The sequence below is a fragment of the Lissotriton vulgaris genome, chromosome 8, assembly GCF_964263255.1.
Source record: "Lissotriton vulgaris chromosome 8, aLisVul1.2, whole genome shotgun sequence".
Classification (NCBI taxonomy): Eukaryota; Metazoa; Chordata; class Amphibia; order Caudata; family Salamandridae; genus Lissotriton; species Lissotriton vulgaris.
Genome location: NC_141696.1, coordinates 235,256,414 through 235,276,567, shown reverse-complemented (window position 1 = coordinate 235,276,567; position 20,154 = coordinate 235,256,414). Strand labels below are relative to the sequence as shown.

General features: G+C 44.8%; 1 protein-coding gene across 2 annotated transcripts in view; it reads left to right on the top strand.

Moving 5' to 3' along the window:
* MAP3K7CL (MAP3K7 C-terminal like) overlaps nt 1-20,154 on the top strand; it is a 187,415-nt gene that overhangs the window by 32,643 nt on the left and 134,618 nt on the right. For both annotated transcript variants that reach the window (XM_086934015.1, XM_086934016.1), the window contains exon 2: nt 15,693-15,781. In XM_086934015.1, coding sequence (XP_086790141.1) covers nt 15,712-15,781 — 70 coding nt within the window. In that variant the 5' untranslated portion in view covers nt 15,693-15,711. The remainder of the gene's footprint in view (nt 1-15,692; nt 15,782-20,154) is intronic.

The window sequence follows — 20,154 nt, the reverse complement described above, 5'->3', positions numbered from 1 at the left end:
GTCCTGGTGCTGTTTCAGCTGTAAAAGCTGGGTTTGTATGAGAGGTTTTCCCTGTTGGTAGGAGGGTTGAAGAGTAAGGGAGAGCAGACTAACTGTTCCATAACTGTTCCACAGAGTTTTTCACTGCTGCATCCCAAAATACCAGAGAAAGAAATGATCCCTGCTGCTGCTTGTCAGTGCTGCTGGAACAATTTTCAGAGTGGGGATGCTGCCAATAATATTACATCACTGATGTGTGACACACAAAAAAAAGTTTAGAAAATGATACATGACAATTCGTAAGGAGAGTCGTAGGATTGTGGTACGTAGCCAGTTATGCCTTTTGGAGCACAGTGTCACAAATGTACTACTAAAGTACGGCGTGGCAGCGCACCCATTTACAGAAAGCACATTTTCCATTGAAATGGCAACACAATTCTCACTGGCTTTCATGCAGTTTTACTGATAAAGCTATATAACGCACAAACACAAATGTGTGGAAAACAGGCTTCGGCAAGTATTTATCATGTGTGCATCACCAAGTGAAGTGTTTTCATTCGTACTGAACCCTATTAAAATCTTTGTTTCCACCACAATTCAGGATTACAAGTAAACGTGGTTCATTTGTGCTTTCCTAACTCCTATGTTTTGAAATATTTGTACAGTTCTTTTACAGATATTACAACATTGGCAGCTCCTCCCCTAAGGCGGAGGAGCATCGCCCTACTGCTTTTCGCAGTGAAAAAATAAAAAATAAAATGATAATAACTCATGTTATTACCATGTTATTTTTTGGAGCTACAGGGCTGGGTTAGGGCGGGACAGGGCTAGTGCCACAGGGGAAGGAGTGGTTCATGCACTTAAGTGCGCATGATGGTTTGGCCGGTCGTCTTGGGCCGGCCAAACAGTCATGCGCACTTAGCATATTCTCCACCGGACTGTAATACACAGCCTGGGTGGAGAACATGCCCAGGCTTCTTTGGAAAACAAGAACACCGGGCACAGTGTATTTTACCTTAGACTGGAATGTTAACTCTAGACTAGCTAAATGTATACACAGTCAGAACACAAATACTACTACACAATACACATGAATAGTTTATTATTTTCTTATTGATATTCTTATATATTTTCACATAGAAAATGTTTTTTATAAATAATATGTAGAGAATAATAAATTCATTTACAATCTCAATAATATTTTATGAACCACGTGTATTCTCTTCCTTAGACAGTAGATACATTTCAAATGATTTCATGACTTTATATTTCGAATAACAGCATTGTTTTAATTTCAATTAATTTGCATACACATGAAGTTGAAGTTGAAGTTGAAATTATTTTAAATCGCACTGTGGCCAAGCGGCTTCCTGGCTTCCTGGCGCACATCATTTTTTTCGTATCTTTCATTTACTACTTTAGTTAGAGGAAGTGCATAATTAAAACCCATGAATCACAAATTACTGAAGAAACAGAGACTGGCGGCTTGTTTGAAAACAACGCGTTTCGGCTAGGCCTTCATCGGGAACTCCGTCACAGTGGTTACAAGACAAAAAATACAAACACAATTATAGTATAGAGTTTAAATGCCCTTATGAATAATTAAAACATATGTTAAAATTATAGGTGCCATTTGATAAAGGAATCCAGTCAAAGGTTTCTTTCCTCGAGTCAGTATTGAACAACAACAATATGTGACAGCTACATGTAGTCGAACGATAGATTTCCAGCATTATCTAAGACTCAGATTAAATGTTGTTAGTGTGAAAATAGAGAACAGTCCCAAAGCAAGGAATCATGCAGGTGTCAATAGTTTGTGTTATCAGTGGTTAGAACGAAACTTCCCATCATCAGATCATAGAGTGAATGGAATAGATAGACATTACCTACTCTGTTTAATGTGACCTCACATGCTGTTATTATTATCAAATGTGAGTAAAATGTATTTCTTGAGCCTACCTCTTGGGTGTCAAGATGACACTTTCTTCGAGCAGTTTGAAATATGAAATATCTCGTTCTGGGTATACAATGACTGCATTAGGAAAGTAAAAGAGGCAATATTATAACCTCCTTTTATACTGTTAGGTTCAGGGTTATAGCTCTACTTTATTTATTAATTAGTACCTTCTTTTAAAATCTTCTTTTCAGGCCACTATGTGGTTACTTTTTAGATTCTTCTAGCGATGCTCCTTATAACAAAGCTATCAAGAAGACTTGCAACCTGGTAACAGCAATAACTATAGTAAGAAAGTAAAAGAGGCAATATTATAACCTCCTATTATACTGATAGGTTCAGGGTCCCAATGTAATATCATACAGACTCTACTTTATTTATTAATTCGTACCTTCTCTTAAATCTTCTTTTCAGGCCACTATGTGGTTATCATTTAAGATTCATGTAGCGATGCTACTTGTAGGGAAGTTATCAGGGAGACTTGCAACCTAGTAACAACTTAATACATAAGAAGGTGAGGGGATCTCCAATACTGAGAGAAGATGCCCAGGCTACTAGTCCCTGTCTGAACGCCGAACCATGGCACCCAGACCAAGCACAAAACTGCATTGCAGTGTTGTGATTGGCTTAGGGGTGCCTATATGCTTCTGGGACTCGTCAGCGAAGCAACGACGAAGGAGAAGGAGGCGGCCATGAAGAGGTAAGTGTTTTAAAATATATATATTTTGTTCCCCCATATCGCCACCCTCGTTCCCTGCTAGCTGACACTGATCTCTTCCTTTAAACACATAGCAAATGTGACAAGATAAAAACATAATTTAAAAGCATCTTCTTGCTCATTCACCTTCTGAACTCCAGCATGTTTATTTTGGGGGTGCTGCAGCACCCCTTCACACCTCTTCTTCTAGCGCTTATGGTGCTTCTCTTGTAACTTCTTTGTGAACTGTGTTGAACTGGCCCTTCAGGCAGTCTGGTACTGCCAGATGGGCGAGCTTGAAAGGGCAAGTGCGTGAGATGTTTTTTCGTCCCATCAGGGCCCACAAGACAAAAGAAATCGTCCCTACATTGGCCACTCAAGCTTTTAGTCTCTCGTCGATCGGTGTGGCACGTTTTTTTTTATATTTTCTTCAAAACTTTATATCTCTTGAATCCCTCATCACATTTTTCTCCTTTTGGTTTTGCTTTAATAATTACTTTCTTTTCAATTATGCTAACGTATTTTGGGGTGTTTACAGATTAGCTTCTTGGCTCAAATGTTGGTTTGATTCTGCATAAAAACTGTACTTTACTAACGAGGATTAGTTTACTACTTCGGGGGACCCTTCCCCCAATGTACCGAGCTAGTCTGTTGCAATTTACATATGGTGGGTATCTGATCCCACATTCTTCATTATTTGGCCTATGGGAGAATAATACAAATACATTATGATAGTGACTGGCGTCAGAAAAATACGCTGGTCCCCCATTGCTTTGACTGGCACACAGGGAAATATTGTTCCACTTCATGCCATTGACTGGTCTGTTGAGGTAATGCCTGGGTCACATCAAGGCTTTGACTCGGATGTGGGGTATTCCAGGTGTGCTTGCTAGCATTGACTGGAATGTGGAATGATGCCGACACTTTATGGTACTTAATGGCATATGATGACGATACTGAGGAACATATCAACACTGCCTGGTATCCAATATCGATCCCTGACACATAGTGGCATTTGACAGGTGTACCAGGGACACTTTGGCCTGTCGTAGCGTTGATTGCTATTCAATAGAATATACCTGCTAGGTGGCAAAAGGTGGAATTTAATGCCAAAATTAAAGCGCATGACAAAGTGATGCTGTGAGAATCAAGAGGGAGAGAGAGGACCAGAAAGCTAGTCCAGATCCCCGGTTCTGCGAAGGAGGCACAACAGGTCCCACGCTGGTGCTGACCAGAAATTCTGGCCACCCCTTGCCACTTCAATAACCTTGGAGCAATAGCAAGACTAAAAAGCGTGATCTTGAGAAGGGAATCCCCCCTCTCACAGTTATATACACTTTAGGGCGTGTATACACATAGACTACAGTACACTACCCTATTTTTAACTTACACATATTTATTGTCCTGAAGAAAGCCAGATTAATATAAGGCACTGGCTGAAACATGTTGACACTTTCAGGACGTAGGAGGTCGTGACCCGCCTCTAACGTCCCACCGCCTTATTTTGAACCGCTGACGGAGGCCCTTTTAATAAAGTATCCTCACCCCAGGGACCGTCCGCCAAGCCGTTTTAACCTCACTTATCTGAACACCTTACATCGCACACACAGTGACATACCTGCTCCGCTGTAATCAGGCGTCGAAGCACACCCGGGACACGCTAGGTGTCACTGGGTGGGCCCGATGATGAAGCATGCCACCAACTAGGTTGGTGGGTGAGGGCTTTCTAAAGACACCCAACAGGTGCCACCACCCATTGGTAAAACGATACTGAGTCACTATGACAATAACATTATTAATGTTAAACTAATCCCATTTCTAGCTAGTCTCTTTTTGATATACTATACATAAAGTGATGCTGTGTCCATGAAACAGCTGGGCAGACGCGTTTCAGCCTTACGGCTTTCTTCAGTGCCTGTTTTTCCTCAGCTCTGATGTTACAACTGGGGGCCAGTTTTTTTAAATCTTAGTTGGTCTTCTCCCATTGGAGTTTAATGCTGGCCCAACCTCCACAGCCTCTGACTGCGCTGTTCCTGTGGCTGATCCATGGCGGGCTGTGTGCCTCCCGCTGCAAGTGTAAATTCAGTAATTTATAAAGTCGTAAACCATGTGGTATCCCAAACAATGCTGGCTGTAGTCATCATGCTCACTTCGGCTGGACCAACAGGAAACAGTGATGGTGGGTCCAACCTTTGTAACCTTCACGCAGTAGAATACGGCTTCCTTTCTCCCCATACTGCACTATTATCACATAAGTATCTTTCACCGATGGGGGGGGGGGGTGGCGACGCGCTATATTTTCTTACATAGTCCACACCTTGCAATCCAGGCGCGTTGCACCAGAATGAAACGACGTGCTGGGAACTTGTGCCCGCTTACTGGTTAACTTACAATCTACTCCCACTCCAAAGAACGGGTCCGACACCTTCTCGGTGGCAAAAGGTGGAATTTAATGCCAAAATTAAAGGGCATGAGAAAGTGATGCTGTGTCCATGAAACGTTGGGCAGACGCGTTTCAGCCTTACAGCTTTCTTTGGTGCCTATTTTACCTCAGCTCTGATGTTACACCTGGGGCCAGCTTTCAAATCTTATTAGGTCTTCTCCCATTGGAGTTCAATGCTGGCCCAACATCCACGGCCTCTGACTGCGCTGTTCCTGAGGCTGATCCATGCCGGGTTTTGTGCCTCCCGCTGCGAGTGTAAACCCAAATATATATCATATAACATCTAAAAAAGAGAAAAGCTCAGGGTTAGGAACATTGCGAATATGGTACATGGCACAAAAGCAATGCAAAGCACACCGTATATTGGTTCCTTATGGGACAGACAAAATCATACATAATCAATGTCAGACATCACATATATCAAAGGGGTACAGGTCTATAACACACTGACAATGTAGAGATAGCTGTCATGGAGGAGCCCAATAGGTATGTGCCTAAAATAGTAAACCGGGTAGGTAGGGAAGCAGTCAGGACTAGTGAGCCAAGGAAGCATCACTTAATCTGAAGCTTCAGATTCTTGGGAGAGCAAGTATTCCCTCAGTGGTGACCATATATCTCTGGGCCGGATGTAGAAAGTTGCAGCTGTGCATAATCCTCACTGATTTTATCACATTGGGACATGTTCCTCAACCAGGCAGAGTCCCTTGGGCAGATCCTGCTGCCCCAGTTAAGAGCTATTTCCCGCTTTGCAAGCAGCAGAGCAATGGAAGTAAATCATCAAGTACTGAGCCGGACTTCGTATGTGTACTCCAGTAGTCCCACCAAGGGCAAGAGTGTGGTACGGGTCATAGTTGGGATCAGAGAGAAGATTGTGGTCCAGTAGGAACTGATGGGTGGGCATGTCCAAGCAAAGTGGGCAAATTCTCCATCTAGGCATGGCATTTGGGACACTGGGATGAATGAATGGGGTCGGGGCATGCCAGACCCCTAGGCCTCACAGAGACCCAGTGGAGGAATTTAAAATGTAGTTGTTTGAGTGTATAGTTGAAAGAAACAAGTTTGGTTTGTGAACAACAGTAGGACCAGATCTTGTCAGAGATTGGGCTCCCCAAATCGGCCTCTCAGGCCATACAGACTTTTCCGGTCCAGCTTCATGGCACAACAAGTATGGTAGCATCTAGAGATCAGTCGCCCACCATCATCATCAGCAATGAGTAATGTCAGGGTGGGAAGTCCTCTGGGGTCATAGGGTAAGATGGCAATTTGGAGGGCAGCCTGTGGTGAAGACGCTGAAGTATAAAATGGTCCATGTGTGAGGCATCAGGTAGACAGACGGTATCTGCATTTGAGATTACATGGCCATCTAGATAGACATCCCCCATTGTGGGCCTGCCATGATGACGAAGAAAGCGTTGGAACATTATGTTTCTGGTGAGGGAGAGCTAGGGGTTATTGACCAGTGATAAAGACAGCGGAGCTCCCTCCACTGCCAGCTTGTAGTCAACAGCATCTGTATACCAGAGGAATCTAAGAGGATCACTTAGGGGAGTATGGAGGAAAGGGCTAAGTCGCCAGCTTCATCCCTTTCTGGTTTAAGATAGGGGATCTGGGTGATACCGGCGACAGTTTATTGGCATTGTGCAGCCAGGTAATAGAGCAGGGGGTTAGGAACCCCCAAACCTCCACGCTCATAAGGGAGAGTGAGGGTATACCAGCAGAGGTGGGGTTGGCGGCTAGTCCAAATCAGACGTATAAGAAGAGAGCATAAGGTGATGAAGAAATGCTACATCAGGGGCAGTGGAATATTAAGAAAAACATAAAGAAAGCGGCCTGCTATACGCCCTGCCATGGAAAGCGGAAGAGTTATCCAGCTCCAACTGTGCAGAGAGTTTCTCCACGACTGGACTGTAGTTAAGATGGAGGACCTGGTCCTTTTCCCTATAGATATAAGTACCCAAATATTTGGTAGAATCCGCACACCAAGTCAAGGGATACTCAAGAGTTACTGTTTGGGTGCAATCAGTTAATGGAAAAAGCTCTGATTTAGCCCACTCGATGTGGAGGCCGGAAAAGCCTCCATACCGCAGAATTTCACAAATCAATGGGGGAAGATTGTCAGAAGGGTGGCGGACAAAAAGTAATATATCATCTGCATACATAGAGAGTAAAAGAAGGCCATTGGTAAGTGGCAGCTCATGATGTAGATGTCCTTCCTGGAGATGGCGGGCCAGTAGGTCCATAGCAATAATAAAAATAAGGAATAGGGGACAGCCCTGTCTGGTCCCCCTGGCGATGGGAAATGGACCAGTAAGGGAGCCATTGGCCCATTGGTGGGCCACAGAGGTGGATTAGAGAAGCATATTCAAAGTAATGAAATTGCAGGGGAGGCCTAATTTAGTCAATGTTGCCGTCAAGAACGCCCACTCCAAGGAGTCAAATGCCTTCTCGGCATCAAGTAGCATTACAGCAGCAGGACGGTGGGGGAGACTCTGTTCAATATGGCAAATACTGTTTGTAAATTAAGAGAGATGGACCCATGAGAGGGCACACCGGGGAAATAATCAGCTCCCCATCAATAAAGAAAGGCGAGTCGCAAGGACCTTCGCTAGGTTTTTATTATCAAAGTTAAGGCGGGAGAGGGGACGCTTTGAGGAACAAAAGTGAGGGTCTTTGCGGGGTTTAAGTAAAAGTGAAAGCACTACTTCCCATAAGGAAGGCAGCAAGAGGCCGGTCTCAAGAGACTTTGTATACAGACCGTTGAGATGGGGACTCAAGAGATGTTTATGGGAAATATAAAAAGAGCTGGTTAGACCATCCAGGCCAGGGGCCTGGGAGCCACCAAGGGACTCTATGGCCTGCATAATTTCTTCACAACTGAGGGGCTCACTGAGAAATTGCTACTGGTCGCTTGTGAGCCAGACCATCGCAATCTCTGCCAAATAGCTCACCTGGCCTATGAATAGGACGAGAGGAATAGAGTTGGCCATAGTAGCGTACCAGTTCAGCCGATATATCATCAGTGTCTATCAAGAGATCTTGCCAGTGGGTAGCCCTAGTTGGGTTATGTACCCATCAAAATAGTTGGGACAAAGCAGTCATGCAAATGTGCGAGCCGTGGCGTGTTTACCCAGAAAAACTACATCTATATTTGCGTGGGCTCGAAATTCCAACATCAAGACCGAAAATCAATGGAGCTGAGGAGAGCAGCCGGGTCTGGACGTAGCACTATCCAGGTACTGTAGCTCCGATTCAACACAAGACATTGGGAGTGAATATCGCAAAGGATGTCGACATGTTTGGAATTACAGCCACCCGGATGTATGCTTTAAATGCCTCCTGAAGAGTGACCTGTGTCGTCACTGAGCCGACATTAAGAGCAAAGTACTCAACAGCCGCGTCCTGAAGCTCAGAATAAAAGACGCCATCATTAAGGGCTTCACTTGGGAAGGGCCAAGAGTGCTCCAGGCCACCGCCATAAGGAATTTGAAATGTCAGACAAACCGGACAGTGATCTGATAATGTACGTGACAAATGTACCACATCTATCTCCCCACTTTGGGTGTTTGCAGTAAGGAGACAGTAGTCAAGTCTAGTCCAGGTGTTGTGGGGTGAAGAATAAAAGGTGAAATCAGGAGTCATAGGGTGCCGCATGCGCCAGACATCGTGGAGCATGTGGGTGTCAATGGTGTTGCGGAAGACTCCCGAAGCCTGTGTTTTTCTGGGAGGTTGCATTCCAGTGATGTCTATATATGGGTCTTGAATCATGTTGAAGTCCCCAGCCATGAGAATAAAGTCTGCCTCCACCTGCTCTAAAAGGGTGTGAATAGTGTGATATAAGTTGGGCATGTCAACATTAGGATCTTAGGGGCATATTAGCAAGGGCACTATCGCCGCTTTAGTGGGACTTTTCCCTGCTAAAGCGGCGATAATTTTATTGCCCTATTAGCAAGCTGTCGCTAACAGCAGTTAGCGACAGCTTTTAGGCAATAGCGACAGGTTTGGGGCCCACTTTCCATGTCAGCGATTTTTATTGCTAATGACATGCAAAGTGGGCGTACCCAACCTGTTAGCGACTGAAAGCAGTCGCTAACACAGCTATCGCCTATTAGCAAGGCAGGCTGTGCGATTAAAAAAGTCGCCCTGAGCGCAATTATCGCCAGAACCTAACGCCTGCTCAGACCATGACTTAACCTGCTTATCCAATGGGAAGTGGATATTCAGGTTAAGTCCCCATTAGCGTTAATGCCTGAATAGCGCTAGATTTCCAGCGATATTCACACATTGAGCCGCTATCGGCGGATATTTTATCGCATTAGAGATAAAGTTTGCTAATCGCATGTTATCTCTGCGATAATATCCGGCAATAGGCAGCAATAAAAAAATATGCGCTAAGCGCATTTAGCAATAAATATCGCTATTTGTTGCTAATATGCCCCATAGACATTTACTAGCAGGACACTGTGGTCTGCCAGGATGCCAGTCAGCATGACGTAGCAACCGTCGGAGTCTGTGAAGCTGGTGGTGAGGGAGAAAGGGACACTTCTGTGGATGAGGACACACACGCCCCTCGAATAGGAACTGTCGGAGGAACTGTAGCAGAAGAAGTCGCGGTTTGGTCCCCACAGTGGCTTATATGTATGAACTCAAGTCGAAAGAATGGTATTTGTAACCTAAATGGTGGACGTTCAGTAAAGCCAAGATGACATAGACCAAGTGAGTTTATTCCATAGAAATAAAGAATGAAGACCTTCCTCTTCCTGCAATAACATTGCCTGCTGAGCTCTGCTTCTGTCGCTCGTCCGTCTTTCTTCCTCTCTGGACTTGCTGAGGCTCTGACAGCGCCGGGACACTTCTCGGAGTAGCCGTGCGCTATAGAAGCACCCCCTTAACATTAACATAAAAAGAGTAGTTAAGCAGAAAATGAAATGATAACATGATATTCTGGGATTAAATCTGATATTTTCATTATAATTCATACGAATCTGAGACACCGGTCACTGACGCTAGGGCATCATTTCATAAGGTACGAGGCCAGCTTCTTTCTTCTCTGGTGATAATTTCATTACTCCTTAAACTGAGCACGTAGGGGGAGCGTTACCTGGGTTCTGTGCAGTTTGGATAGGTTATTTACGCTATAGCTTTTTGAAAATGCACTGGGCGCCACCATGTAAAGCTTTAGAAGCGCCCGCATCCCTGTCTCCAATTTAGAGGCAGTGTTAAAACTTACAGATATTTTCTATGTGGTGTGGTCACGTATAAAACCTGGAAAAGAACATAAAACAGAGAATTCAATTTAGAACATAACATACTTATCTTGGCTTGAAACCGCAGTCAGTGGTTAAGCAATGTACCAGGCTGACACTGAAAGATGTATAGATCTATTCATAGTTTTTCACCCTTTTTAGGTCTCGCCCTGGAATTCGCATCCGAAGGATGCGTCCAGGGTCGGAGACTTATAGCTGCCTGACACCGGGGAATGAGGGACACAAAACTGTGACGAGCGTGGATTGAGCTGCGTGCACGCGCGTCAACATTCACGCATGCGCACATCACAGCCGCGCACATCACAGTCACAGCCACACCTCCTCCCTCCCCCCCCCTTCGCCGCCGCCGCCGCACCTACACACACACACACAGAGCAGGCTGTTCACAACACATGCACACGCAGGCAGACACTAGCGCACACATACAGACACACACTACACCTCCCCAGGCGGCCCCCCCCCCCGCCCGCCGCCGCCGCCGCCCCCCAGCCGCCGCCGCCCCCGCCCCCCCAGCCGCCGCCGCCCACACACGAGAGTACACGCACAGACAATCCCCCCGCCCCGCCCCGCCTGCAAGCTCTCACTTACCGGCTCGGTGTGCAGGTTCCTGGGCCGTCTTTTGGCACGCCGCAGGGGTCTCCTCACCACTCGGGAGCCCCGTGTTGCCTCTGTTACCATGCAGTCTGCCCTCGCTCTTTCGCCCGGTCTCTCTGAAGCGCCCCGGGACTTCAGCGTGAAGCCTGCATGTTTCGGACGTCCTCCTCGGCAGTTACTTCCTGTTTCTTTGACGAGCCCCGCCCACGTCCAAACAAAGGCTGCCTGACTTCCAGAGTGCGCCCGCGATGAAGAGACGGCCATTTTGTCAGCACACAAGCACCTAGCACTGTGTTTATTTGCATACTGGACTGTCACTGTGCTTTCGGTAACGACGTACAGCTTCGGAGACTGCACACGTTGTAAGCATATTGTGGTGCACGTACAACAGACAGCTGAGTGCATAATCAATCTATGTGAGCAAAGAACATGTTTTCATAACCCTTGCTATCCTTTCCATTTAATTGTTTTGTTCCATTATTTGATTACATTTCCTGATATTTGACAAATGATTTCCGTGTACATGCAGAGGATTAAGCAATTGCAGTGAAAGGACACGCTTATGATGCTATCGCTAATTCTGTGGTTTTATGTATGTCCTGGTGAAATTTCTGTTACACAGTGTAATCTCAGTTAATTTCTGGCATTTGCTTTACATTTGTGATGAAATCATGGCAATTACGTGATTACACCGTGACCAGATCAAGTAAAGAAGCTTCTGTTCGGGTCAATATCCCATGGCATAAACACAGGAAACAAGGTTTGCAAAGAGAACGTGTGCAGATGCTGTTCGTGCACGCGTGATTTTGCGACTTTTTCTTAGTGCAAAATATGTCCTTGTATCCAAGAATGAATGCGAGGATGTACATGGCAAAACAGCTGCCAAATGCTGGACCGATGTTTTTTTGTTATTTCGTGTACTTATTGAAGAATTCCATGTATTTTTTGCAAAAGAATTTACGCAAATATCGCACACTCCTAATATTATATTACATTTCCTATTAATTATCACACACCATTTGCACACAATTGCTAAGGTTATTCTTTCTGAAGGATTTATCTTCATGTTGGGTTTTTTGTTTTCATTATGACGGAAATGAACCTCAACTACGCAGCTAGGGCATGTTTAAAAAAAAATTATTTCTGAATGCAGTGCACATTTTGTGCCTTGCTTCTCTTGGAGCGTGGGGACGCAGAGCCTACATGGAGTGGCTGTATAAAGGACATAGCACCACTTTTTATTGAATAGAAGGTCAATATTTTATTAAGCGTAACATGAGCATACGTGCATAGAGGATGGGCTGGTGGAAGGCTGGGAGAGAATTACAGGCAGTGATGCGGAGAATTTCCCCGTGTTCGTTGATTACAGTTTCCAAGCAGCTGTGAGCACCAAGAGATTACGGTGCGTCCGCTCTTGTTCCTTGAAGACTCTTACTCTAGCGCTCTCTAGTTTGCTGTCTTGCCTGTGGGCATTTGTCCCCAGCCAGATTGCATCTTTAATCTGTGTGGTTTCTGCATGTCGTAAACTCTATCCCAATATTAATAGCTTTTTCGTTTTTTTTTCCTTTCTAATTTACATGCGCTTAATTTATTTCATGCCAGCCTTTTAAATCAGAAACGCGCTCCGATTAAGGTCCATTGAGAGCTTTACATTACTGTTGCATGTGTGAGTGCAGAGTGCGTGCAGAGTGACAGTGAGTGCAGAGTGCGTGCAGAGTAACAGTGAGTGCAGAGTGAGTGCAGAGTGAGTGCAGAGTGACAGTGAGTGCGGAGTGACAGTGAGTGCGGAGTGACAGTGAGTGCAGAGTGACAGTGAGTGCAGAGTGACAGTGAGTGCAGAGTGACAGTGAGTGCAGAGTGCGTGCAGAAACAGTGAGTGCAGAGTGTGTGCAGAGTGCAGAGTGCGTGCAGAGTGACAGTGAGTGCAGAGTGACAGTGAGTGCAGAGTGACAGTGAGTGCAGAGTGACAGTGAGTGCAGAGTGACAGTGAGTGCAGAGTGCGTTCAGAAACAGTGAGTGCAGAGTGCGTGCAGAGTGACAGTGAGTGCAGAGTGCGTGCAGAGTGACAGTGAGTGCAGGGTGAGTGCAGAGTGCGTGCAGAGTGACAGTGAATGCAGAGTGAGTGCAGAGTGACAGTGAGTGCAGAGTGAGTGCAGTGACAGTGAGTGCAGAGTGACAGTGAGTGCAGAGTGACAGTGAGTGCAGAGTGACAGTGAGTGCAGAGTGACAGTGAGTGCAGAGTGCGTGCAGAAACAGTGAGTGCAGAGTGCGTGCAGAGTGACAGTGAGTGCAGGGTGCGTGCAGAGTGACAGTGAGTGCAGGGTGAGTGCAGAGTGACAGTGAGTGCAGAGTGACAGTGAGTGCAGAGTGACAGTGAGTGCAGAGTGACAGTGAGTGCAGAGTGCGTGCAGAAACAGTGAGTGCAGAGTGCGTGCAGAGTGACAGTGAGTGCAGAGTGCGTGCAGAGTGACAGTGAGTGCAGAGTGCGTGCAGAGTGACAGTGAGTGCAGAGTGCGTGCAGAGTGACAGTGAGTGCAGAGTGACAGTGAGTGCAGAGTGACAGTGCGTGCAGAGTGACAGTGAGTGCAGAGTGACAGTGAGTGCAGAGTGACAGTGAGTGCAGAGTGACAGTGAGTGCAGAGTGCGTGCAGAGTGACAGTGAGTGCAGAGTGCGTGCAGAGTGACAGTGAGTGCGGAGTGACAGTGCGTGCAGAGTGACAGTTAGTGCAGAGTGCGTGCAGAGTGACAGTGAGTGCGGAGTGACAGTGCGTGCAGAGTGACAGTGCGTGCAGAGTGACAGTGAGTGCAGAGTGACAGTGAGTGCAGAGTGCGTGCAGAGTGACAGTGAGTGCAGAGTGTGTGCAGAGTGACAGTGAGTGCAGAGTGCGTGCAGAGTGACAGTGAGTGCAGAGTGCGTGCAGAGTGACAGTGAGTGCAGAGTGAGTGCAGAGTGACAGTGAGTGCGGAGTGACAGTGAGTGCGGAGTGACAGTGAGTGCAGAGTGACAGTGAGTGCAGAGTGACAGTGAGTGCAGAGTGAGTGCAGAGTGAGTGCAGAGTGACAGTGAGTGCGGAGTGACAGTGAGTGCGGAGTGACAGTGAGTGCAGAGTGACAGTGAGTGCAGAGTGACAGTGAGTGCAGAGTGACAGTGAGTGCAGAGTGACAGTGAGTGCAGAGTGACAGTGAGTGCAGAGTGCGTGCATAAACAGTGAGTGCAGAGTGCGTGCAGAGTGCAGAGTGCGTGCAGAGTGACAGTGAGTGCAGAGTGACAGTGAGTGCAGAGTGCGTGCAGTGACAGTGAGTGCAGAGTGCGTGCAGAGTGACAGTGAGTGCAGAGTGCGTGCAGAGTGACAGTGAGTGCAGAGTGACAGTGAGTGCAGAGTGACAGTGAGTACAGTCACTCAGCACCACCACATTATCACTCAGAACCACCACAGCACCACTCAGAACCACCACAGCACCACTCAGCACCACCACAGCATCACTCAGCACCACCACAGCACCACCACAGCACCACCATAGCACCACTCAGCACCACCACAGCATCACTCAGCATCACCACAGCCCCATTCAGCACCACCACAGCCCCATTCAGCAGCACCACAGCATCACTCAGCACCACCACAGCACAAATATGTTCTCTCAATGTTTCAAGCTTTATTACAAATGTCACAAAAAGATGTTAATATTTCACTTCTGTTCTTGGATTTCGTTACAATAAAATACACTGAACATAATCTTCACAAAAGTTATTTACAAAAGTTTAAGCTATTGCCATTATAAATTACAATCACTTTTATTAAGTATTAAAAAAAATTAAAAGCCATTGTTATTTGTAATATCAATACATCTAAGTCACGTAAATACAAATGTTGCATTACAAATGCTATAGGTGTCACATTTGCGAAAGTTATAACTATTGGCATTGTAAATGACAAAGCTATTAATTTAGCTATTTTCAAAACCAACACATAAATGAACATTTGGTGAATTACCATTAAAATATTTGACTTTTTTACTAAGATATTATTGTACTCTTTTATGCAAACAAAATTTAGATACTGCATAAATAACTTTAATAAAACATATTTTATATATAGCTTTTTATGTAAAAAAATAACTATAGCACAAAGCAAAAAACAATTGCCATTTACAATGCTAATAGCTCAAACTTAAATAATGCGAGACCTATTGCATTGCAAATGCTTGTTCTTCCTTCTTACTGTCGTGTCTTATTTTATGGCATCAGCAGTCTAAGGGCAAAGCTATACATTACCTTCTTAAACTTTATACTGACCTCCAAATAGCATCTCTTTCCATTTTTTTAGAGATCTGCTCGCTCAGATACTCATTATTCTCGGTTTATGACCGCTCAGAGTTTATGGCAGAGATGCTTGTTTTGGACATGAAACACTCTTGGCCCTGGCACGAACAAAAGAGGAATTTAGTTTATGCCATGATGTAATAACTGATACCAAGTAAGGAGTGTTTTTAAACTTATGTTTCATTTTTCTCCCAATTAGGTGGTAAACCATGTCTTCACTGATGAGGTATTGCAGACAATATTTCACTGCAGTGGAACAGGGCCAACTTTTGTTAAATAAAATTTAAAGGAACCAGATGTTTGTAACTGAAGTCTTTGCTCATTACATATTTGGTGGTGGATTCTGTCTTCTTATTCTCTGCTTTCTTTTCATTGAGGTGTTGGGCTTGGCTGTCTTGGATTCTGACGTTAATTTATATTTTCTACCTTTTTTGCAGCCTAAAAACAGAAGCCCACATGATCACCACAGCGAGGGTACCAGCTGCTAAACCAGTTCAGATCTCCTTCAGCCTCAATGATTCCTCAGGTACCGACTCTCTCATAATATTGACCTAAATGTAACATCTTTACTTTTGCTTTGTCAAAAAGATCCATCAGTCATTGCGAGGTATTAATTCAACTCCTTGAGCTTATTATAAAAATACATGTCTATACAAAACCTTTCTATTCGATTACTAGGGACACAACCCGCTGGTGATGTTTACCTTTTAGTACAATCCACTGTTAGCATTCACAAACTCTACCTAAAGCATATATTATTAGCTGTTTCCTCAAATGATTCACTGCCACTAGTTAGCATTGCTGCAGTCGTTATGAGCCGTAGAAGTCAATCACACCCACATTCCACATTATTGTAGGAGAGGTGAACATTTGAAGTACCGCCTTGTTAGGACCAATGTGGCTTGGCATTGATTGTGCTAGTTTATAAGATGCTACACTTGGCTGCCAGGGAATGACAGACACACTTTTTCCTTTATGAAAGGACATTTTCTTTTGCATACCAAATTGCTCTTGAAGGGCGAGCTATCAGATCTGTTATTGCTTAGGGTACTTCAGTAATTTTTCCTCAAAATCACATGCCCTACAATTTTATTGTTAATTCATAATTATTTGCCCAAGATATTTGAGATCTGATTTGCTGGTTGTGGGCACCCGAACTGTCGTAGTCATCAAGACATATACCAAGTGGTTGATACAAATAACTTTCATCATTTGCGGTGGCCACATAAAGTTTATAAGGATGGGTGTTTGGTGATTATGGGGCCAACATTGTTGTCAAAAGGTTTATCAAGGAGCAGGTTTGGTTACATCCTTATGGTAAACTATCACAACTCAGCTTGGGACCCCAGTAATCAGTGCTCAATTAAATTCCCCCATAAGTTTCCCTGAATGTTGTGCTTCCTGTAGAGTTCAGCCGCATGAGAACCAATGGTTAGTCCCTTGCTTTGTGAAATTTCACCAGGGGCCAATGCTCCTCTAGTGCCTTCTCAGGGCCATTCTTACTAACTATAGTCTTCATTCCTGCTTCACAACTTGCCACTCCAGACTTTCAGCGCGCTCTGCATTTAATTTTGGACTCGGATTGATGACTTACATGTTGGTCCCTTGTCTTGGCCAAAACCTGAAAGTAGAAAGTTCCTTATACAAAGACTTCCCACCTAACACTCTTTTAATACTATGTTACTATCGTTTGGGACAATTACTTCCACACTTGTGGATACAACATTTAGTTCATACTTGGTATACCTCACTTCTGTTAGAGCTTTGCCTGTTGGATATGTCTTGTATCAGGGCATCAGTAACGTAATTCTTTTTTTCCAGTGGGTCATGTTCTTCCTAGATATTTCTTCCTCAAACTAACTGAGCAAGTGCATGATCCTAGCAAGTTAAAAAATATGATGCACCAATATAAAGTATATATATATATATATATATATATACACCAAAGTCCTTCCCCAAAGAAAAGGCGGAGACCAGCACGGGAACCGGAAAGGAAGCCTTTATTTGACAACTCCACCAGGGCGAATGCATTTCGGCGTCTGTGGCCTTCGTCAGCGCTGTGGAGTAATATTGGGCCACGAAGCAGTCCACACTAAAAATGTCTTGCCGCTCAGAGATTGGTAGCGGCAATTCCTCCCCCAGGTGGGGCTCCGCCTCGTGTAGTTAGTACAGTGGGTACTCTAACTACGGGACCCAGAATGCAGCAGTCCGGTTCCGAATCCCAAGGCGGTGATGGTCAAAGGAAAATTGCCGTCTTCAGCACGGTGTGCAATGCAGGTCCCGTGTGCCCTCTATTAGTTGCCTGTCGAAGCCTCCTTCCATTCCCACCGCATAAACCACATTGCCAGGTGTCATGTTCACGGGGATCTGCGGCAAAGCTGCTAACCCAACGCAAGGCATAATATCCTTGTCACCGTGTCTCTTTCACCCGGGTTCTGTGGCGTGCCTGCCTGTGTCACTAAAATGACGGAAAGAAATTGCCTAAGCGTTGCCAGCTGCAGATCAGGCCTCTTGTAATGCGGGGATCTCCTTACACGTTACTGGCAAACGTGTGAAATAATGCACCAAAGTCCTTCCCCAAAGAAAAGGCGGAGACCAGCACGGGAACGGGAAAGGAAGCCTTTATTTGACAACTCCACCAGGGCGAATGCATTTCGGCGTCTGTGGCCTTCGTCTGCGCCGTGGAGTAATATTGGGCCAGGAAGCAGTCCACACTAAAAATGTCTTGCCGCTCAGAGATTGGTAGCGGCTATATATAAAATGTAACTAAATAACACTCGAACCCAGAGGTACAGGTATAAACTGGTGACAAAAGGAATTAAAATGATAAAATGATGCATGTGCGATACATATATAATAATAAACATTTCAAAGATTAAACAAAACACTAAGATTAAACATTGTGAGGTTTAGATATCAGGCAGGCTTAAAAGTAAAATATTAAGGGCTAACTAAACAAGACTGGAGGACCGTTCACTGAGGTGTCACATTTTAAGATCAGGTTAATTTTAAAGCATGCAAGGTACAGGGAGTCAACGTTCTAAGAACTGTTTGCTTAAGTGCAATGTGCTCTTGCAAGAACTCTCTATGTACAGACATAGCAGTGAGGCGAAAAGTGTCCTAATGCACAAACTGCTAACTTATCAAGAATGAGGGGCCGTTCATTAGGGTGCCACATGACGAGCCAGTGTAATTTAAAAGCTTGTGTGTATTTAAAAAGTGCAGGTAGCCAAATTTTAAAAGCTAAGTGCTCTTGTAGCCAAATGCTAACAAACTGTTTGCTACAGTACCACACCAGTGCAAAGCGCGTTGTAAGCATGCATAGCAGTAAAATGCGAAGTGCCCTGATGTAAGAACTCTTTCCAAGTGCTAGAGCCATATTGTCAAGCCATATCCATCATGATCATTCCCGGTGTAGTGATAATCTTTTTCAAGTGTCCATCCCCGTCCATAAGCGGGCATTGCTCAGGAGCCTTCCTGCTTCAGCAAGGAACTTGCCAGTCTGTGCTCGTTCCATTTCGATGGCTGTTGTAAAGATATATATCAGCGCCTCTTTACAAGTTCATATCCTGTTTTGCAGAAAAATTGTCCTTAGATAGACTCACCTCTGATGCAGCATTCCAGGATAGCAGCAGACAATGTGCGCTGCAGATTGAAAGCGATATTGGCACATCCTGCACTGCCTGTGACTCGGGTGGATATTCTTCCAGTAGGACCTATTCTCCCATATGGGCAGGGTTAGGAGCCTGGTGAACAATATGTTCTTTAGAACATGTCTGCCAAAAGCTGCTTTCAAATAATGGTTGGCAAGGGGTGGCTTCATGTGATATGGCAAGTCCCACTGCACCCAAAATATATCTAATTTGTCATGTTCTCTTGTTTGCCTTGCTCGCTTACAGTCCTCTTTAAGTGATCTATTGTTAGAAATGGATCTATTGTACACTCTGAGGACAGTTCAATAAATCTCTGACAATGCCCAAGCACTTTGCCCAGCTGCTCCTTTTCTCCTGAAAAATCACATGAAATTCCCCTCTCTTTGAAACTGGACCCACCCAGGCCACACTATGGTAATACTTAATTAAGTCCTTTATACATTCAATGTCTAGCTTCACAAGGTCAAACTCTAAGGCGCTGGGTAGTTTTTGGAATGATAAAGATTATCGTATATGCGGCTGTGTTACAGAGCTCTAATGGCTCAGTAAGCATGCCAGGAAGCCAAATTGTCCATATTTTATTATCCTCAGTAGCGTCGTCCACATTACTCTTCGAATCCCCTCTGCCGAGTGACTTTGTAGATTATGATATAATTTACATAATGCGGATGAGGTCTTGGCTGCTTTATCTGCCAGTGCCTTGGCCTGCAAGTTGGGTTTACCTGTATGTGAGAGCCAAACACCTAGGTAATTGTTTTTGCTGGTTGATACTTAGCGGGCTCAGTTGCCATTCCAGCTGATGTTTCACGGTTCTCTGACCGAATACCTAGACATTGGTTTTCGTGACATTTGAGCGCAAGGCGTTCTTTGCATTATATAGGTGAAGTATGTCCAGGGCCCTCTTCATCCTGATTTGAGTTTGATCCAACACCAGGTTGTCCACATACTGCATGATGGGAAATCTGAAATGACCTAACTTTGTCAGAAAGATGTTCCCTTTCAGCAGCTTGACACCTAAATTTGCTGTGTATAAATAACCCTTTAGTTGTATAGATTTTTGCCATAGCATGATTCTGAGTGATCATGGTTCAGACCCAGGTGTCTGTGTACAGTGCTGTAATAGCAGCGAGGATTTGCCTAAGTATTCCCCACTTAGCAAGTTTTGTCCTGAGAATGTTTCAATCATACCACCAAATGCTGCACTTTAATCTGCATACCAGGCAGAGAGTGGGGGCGCAGTTGTTTC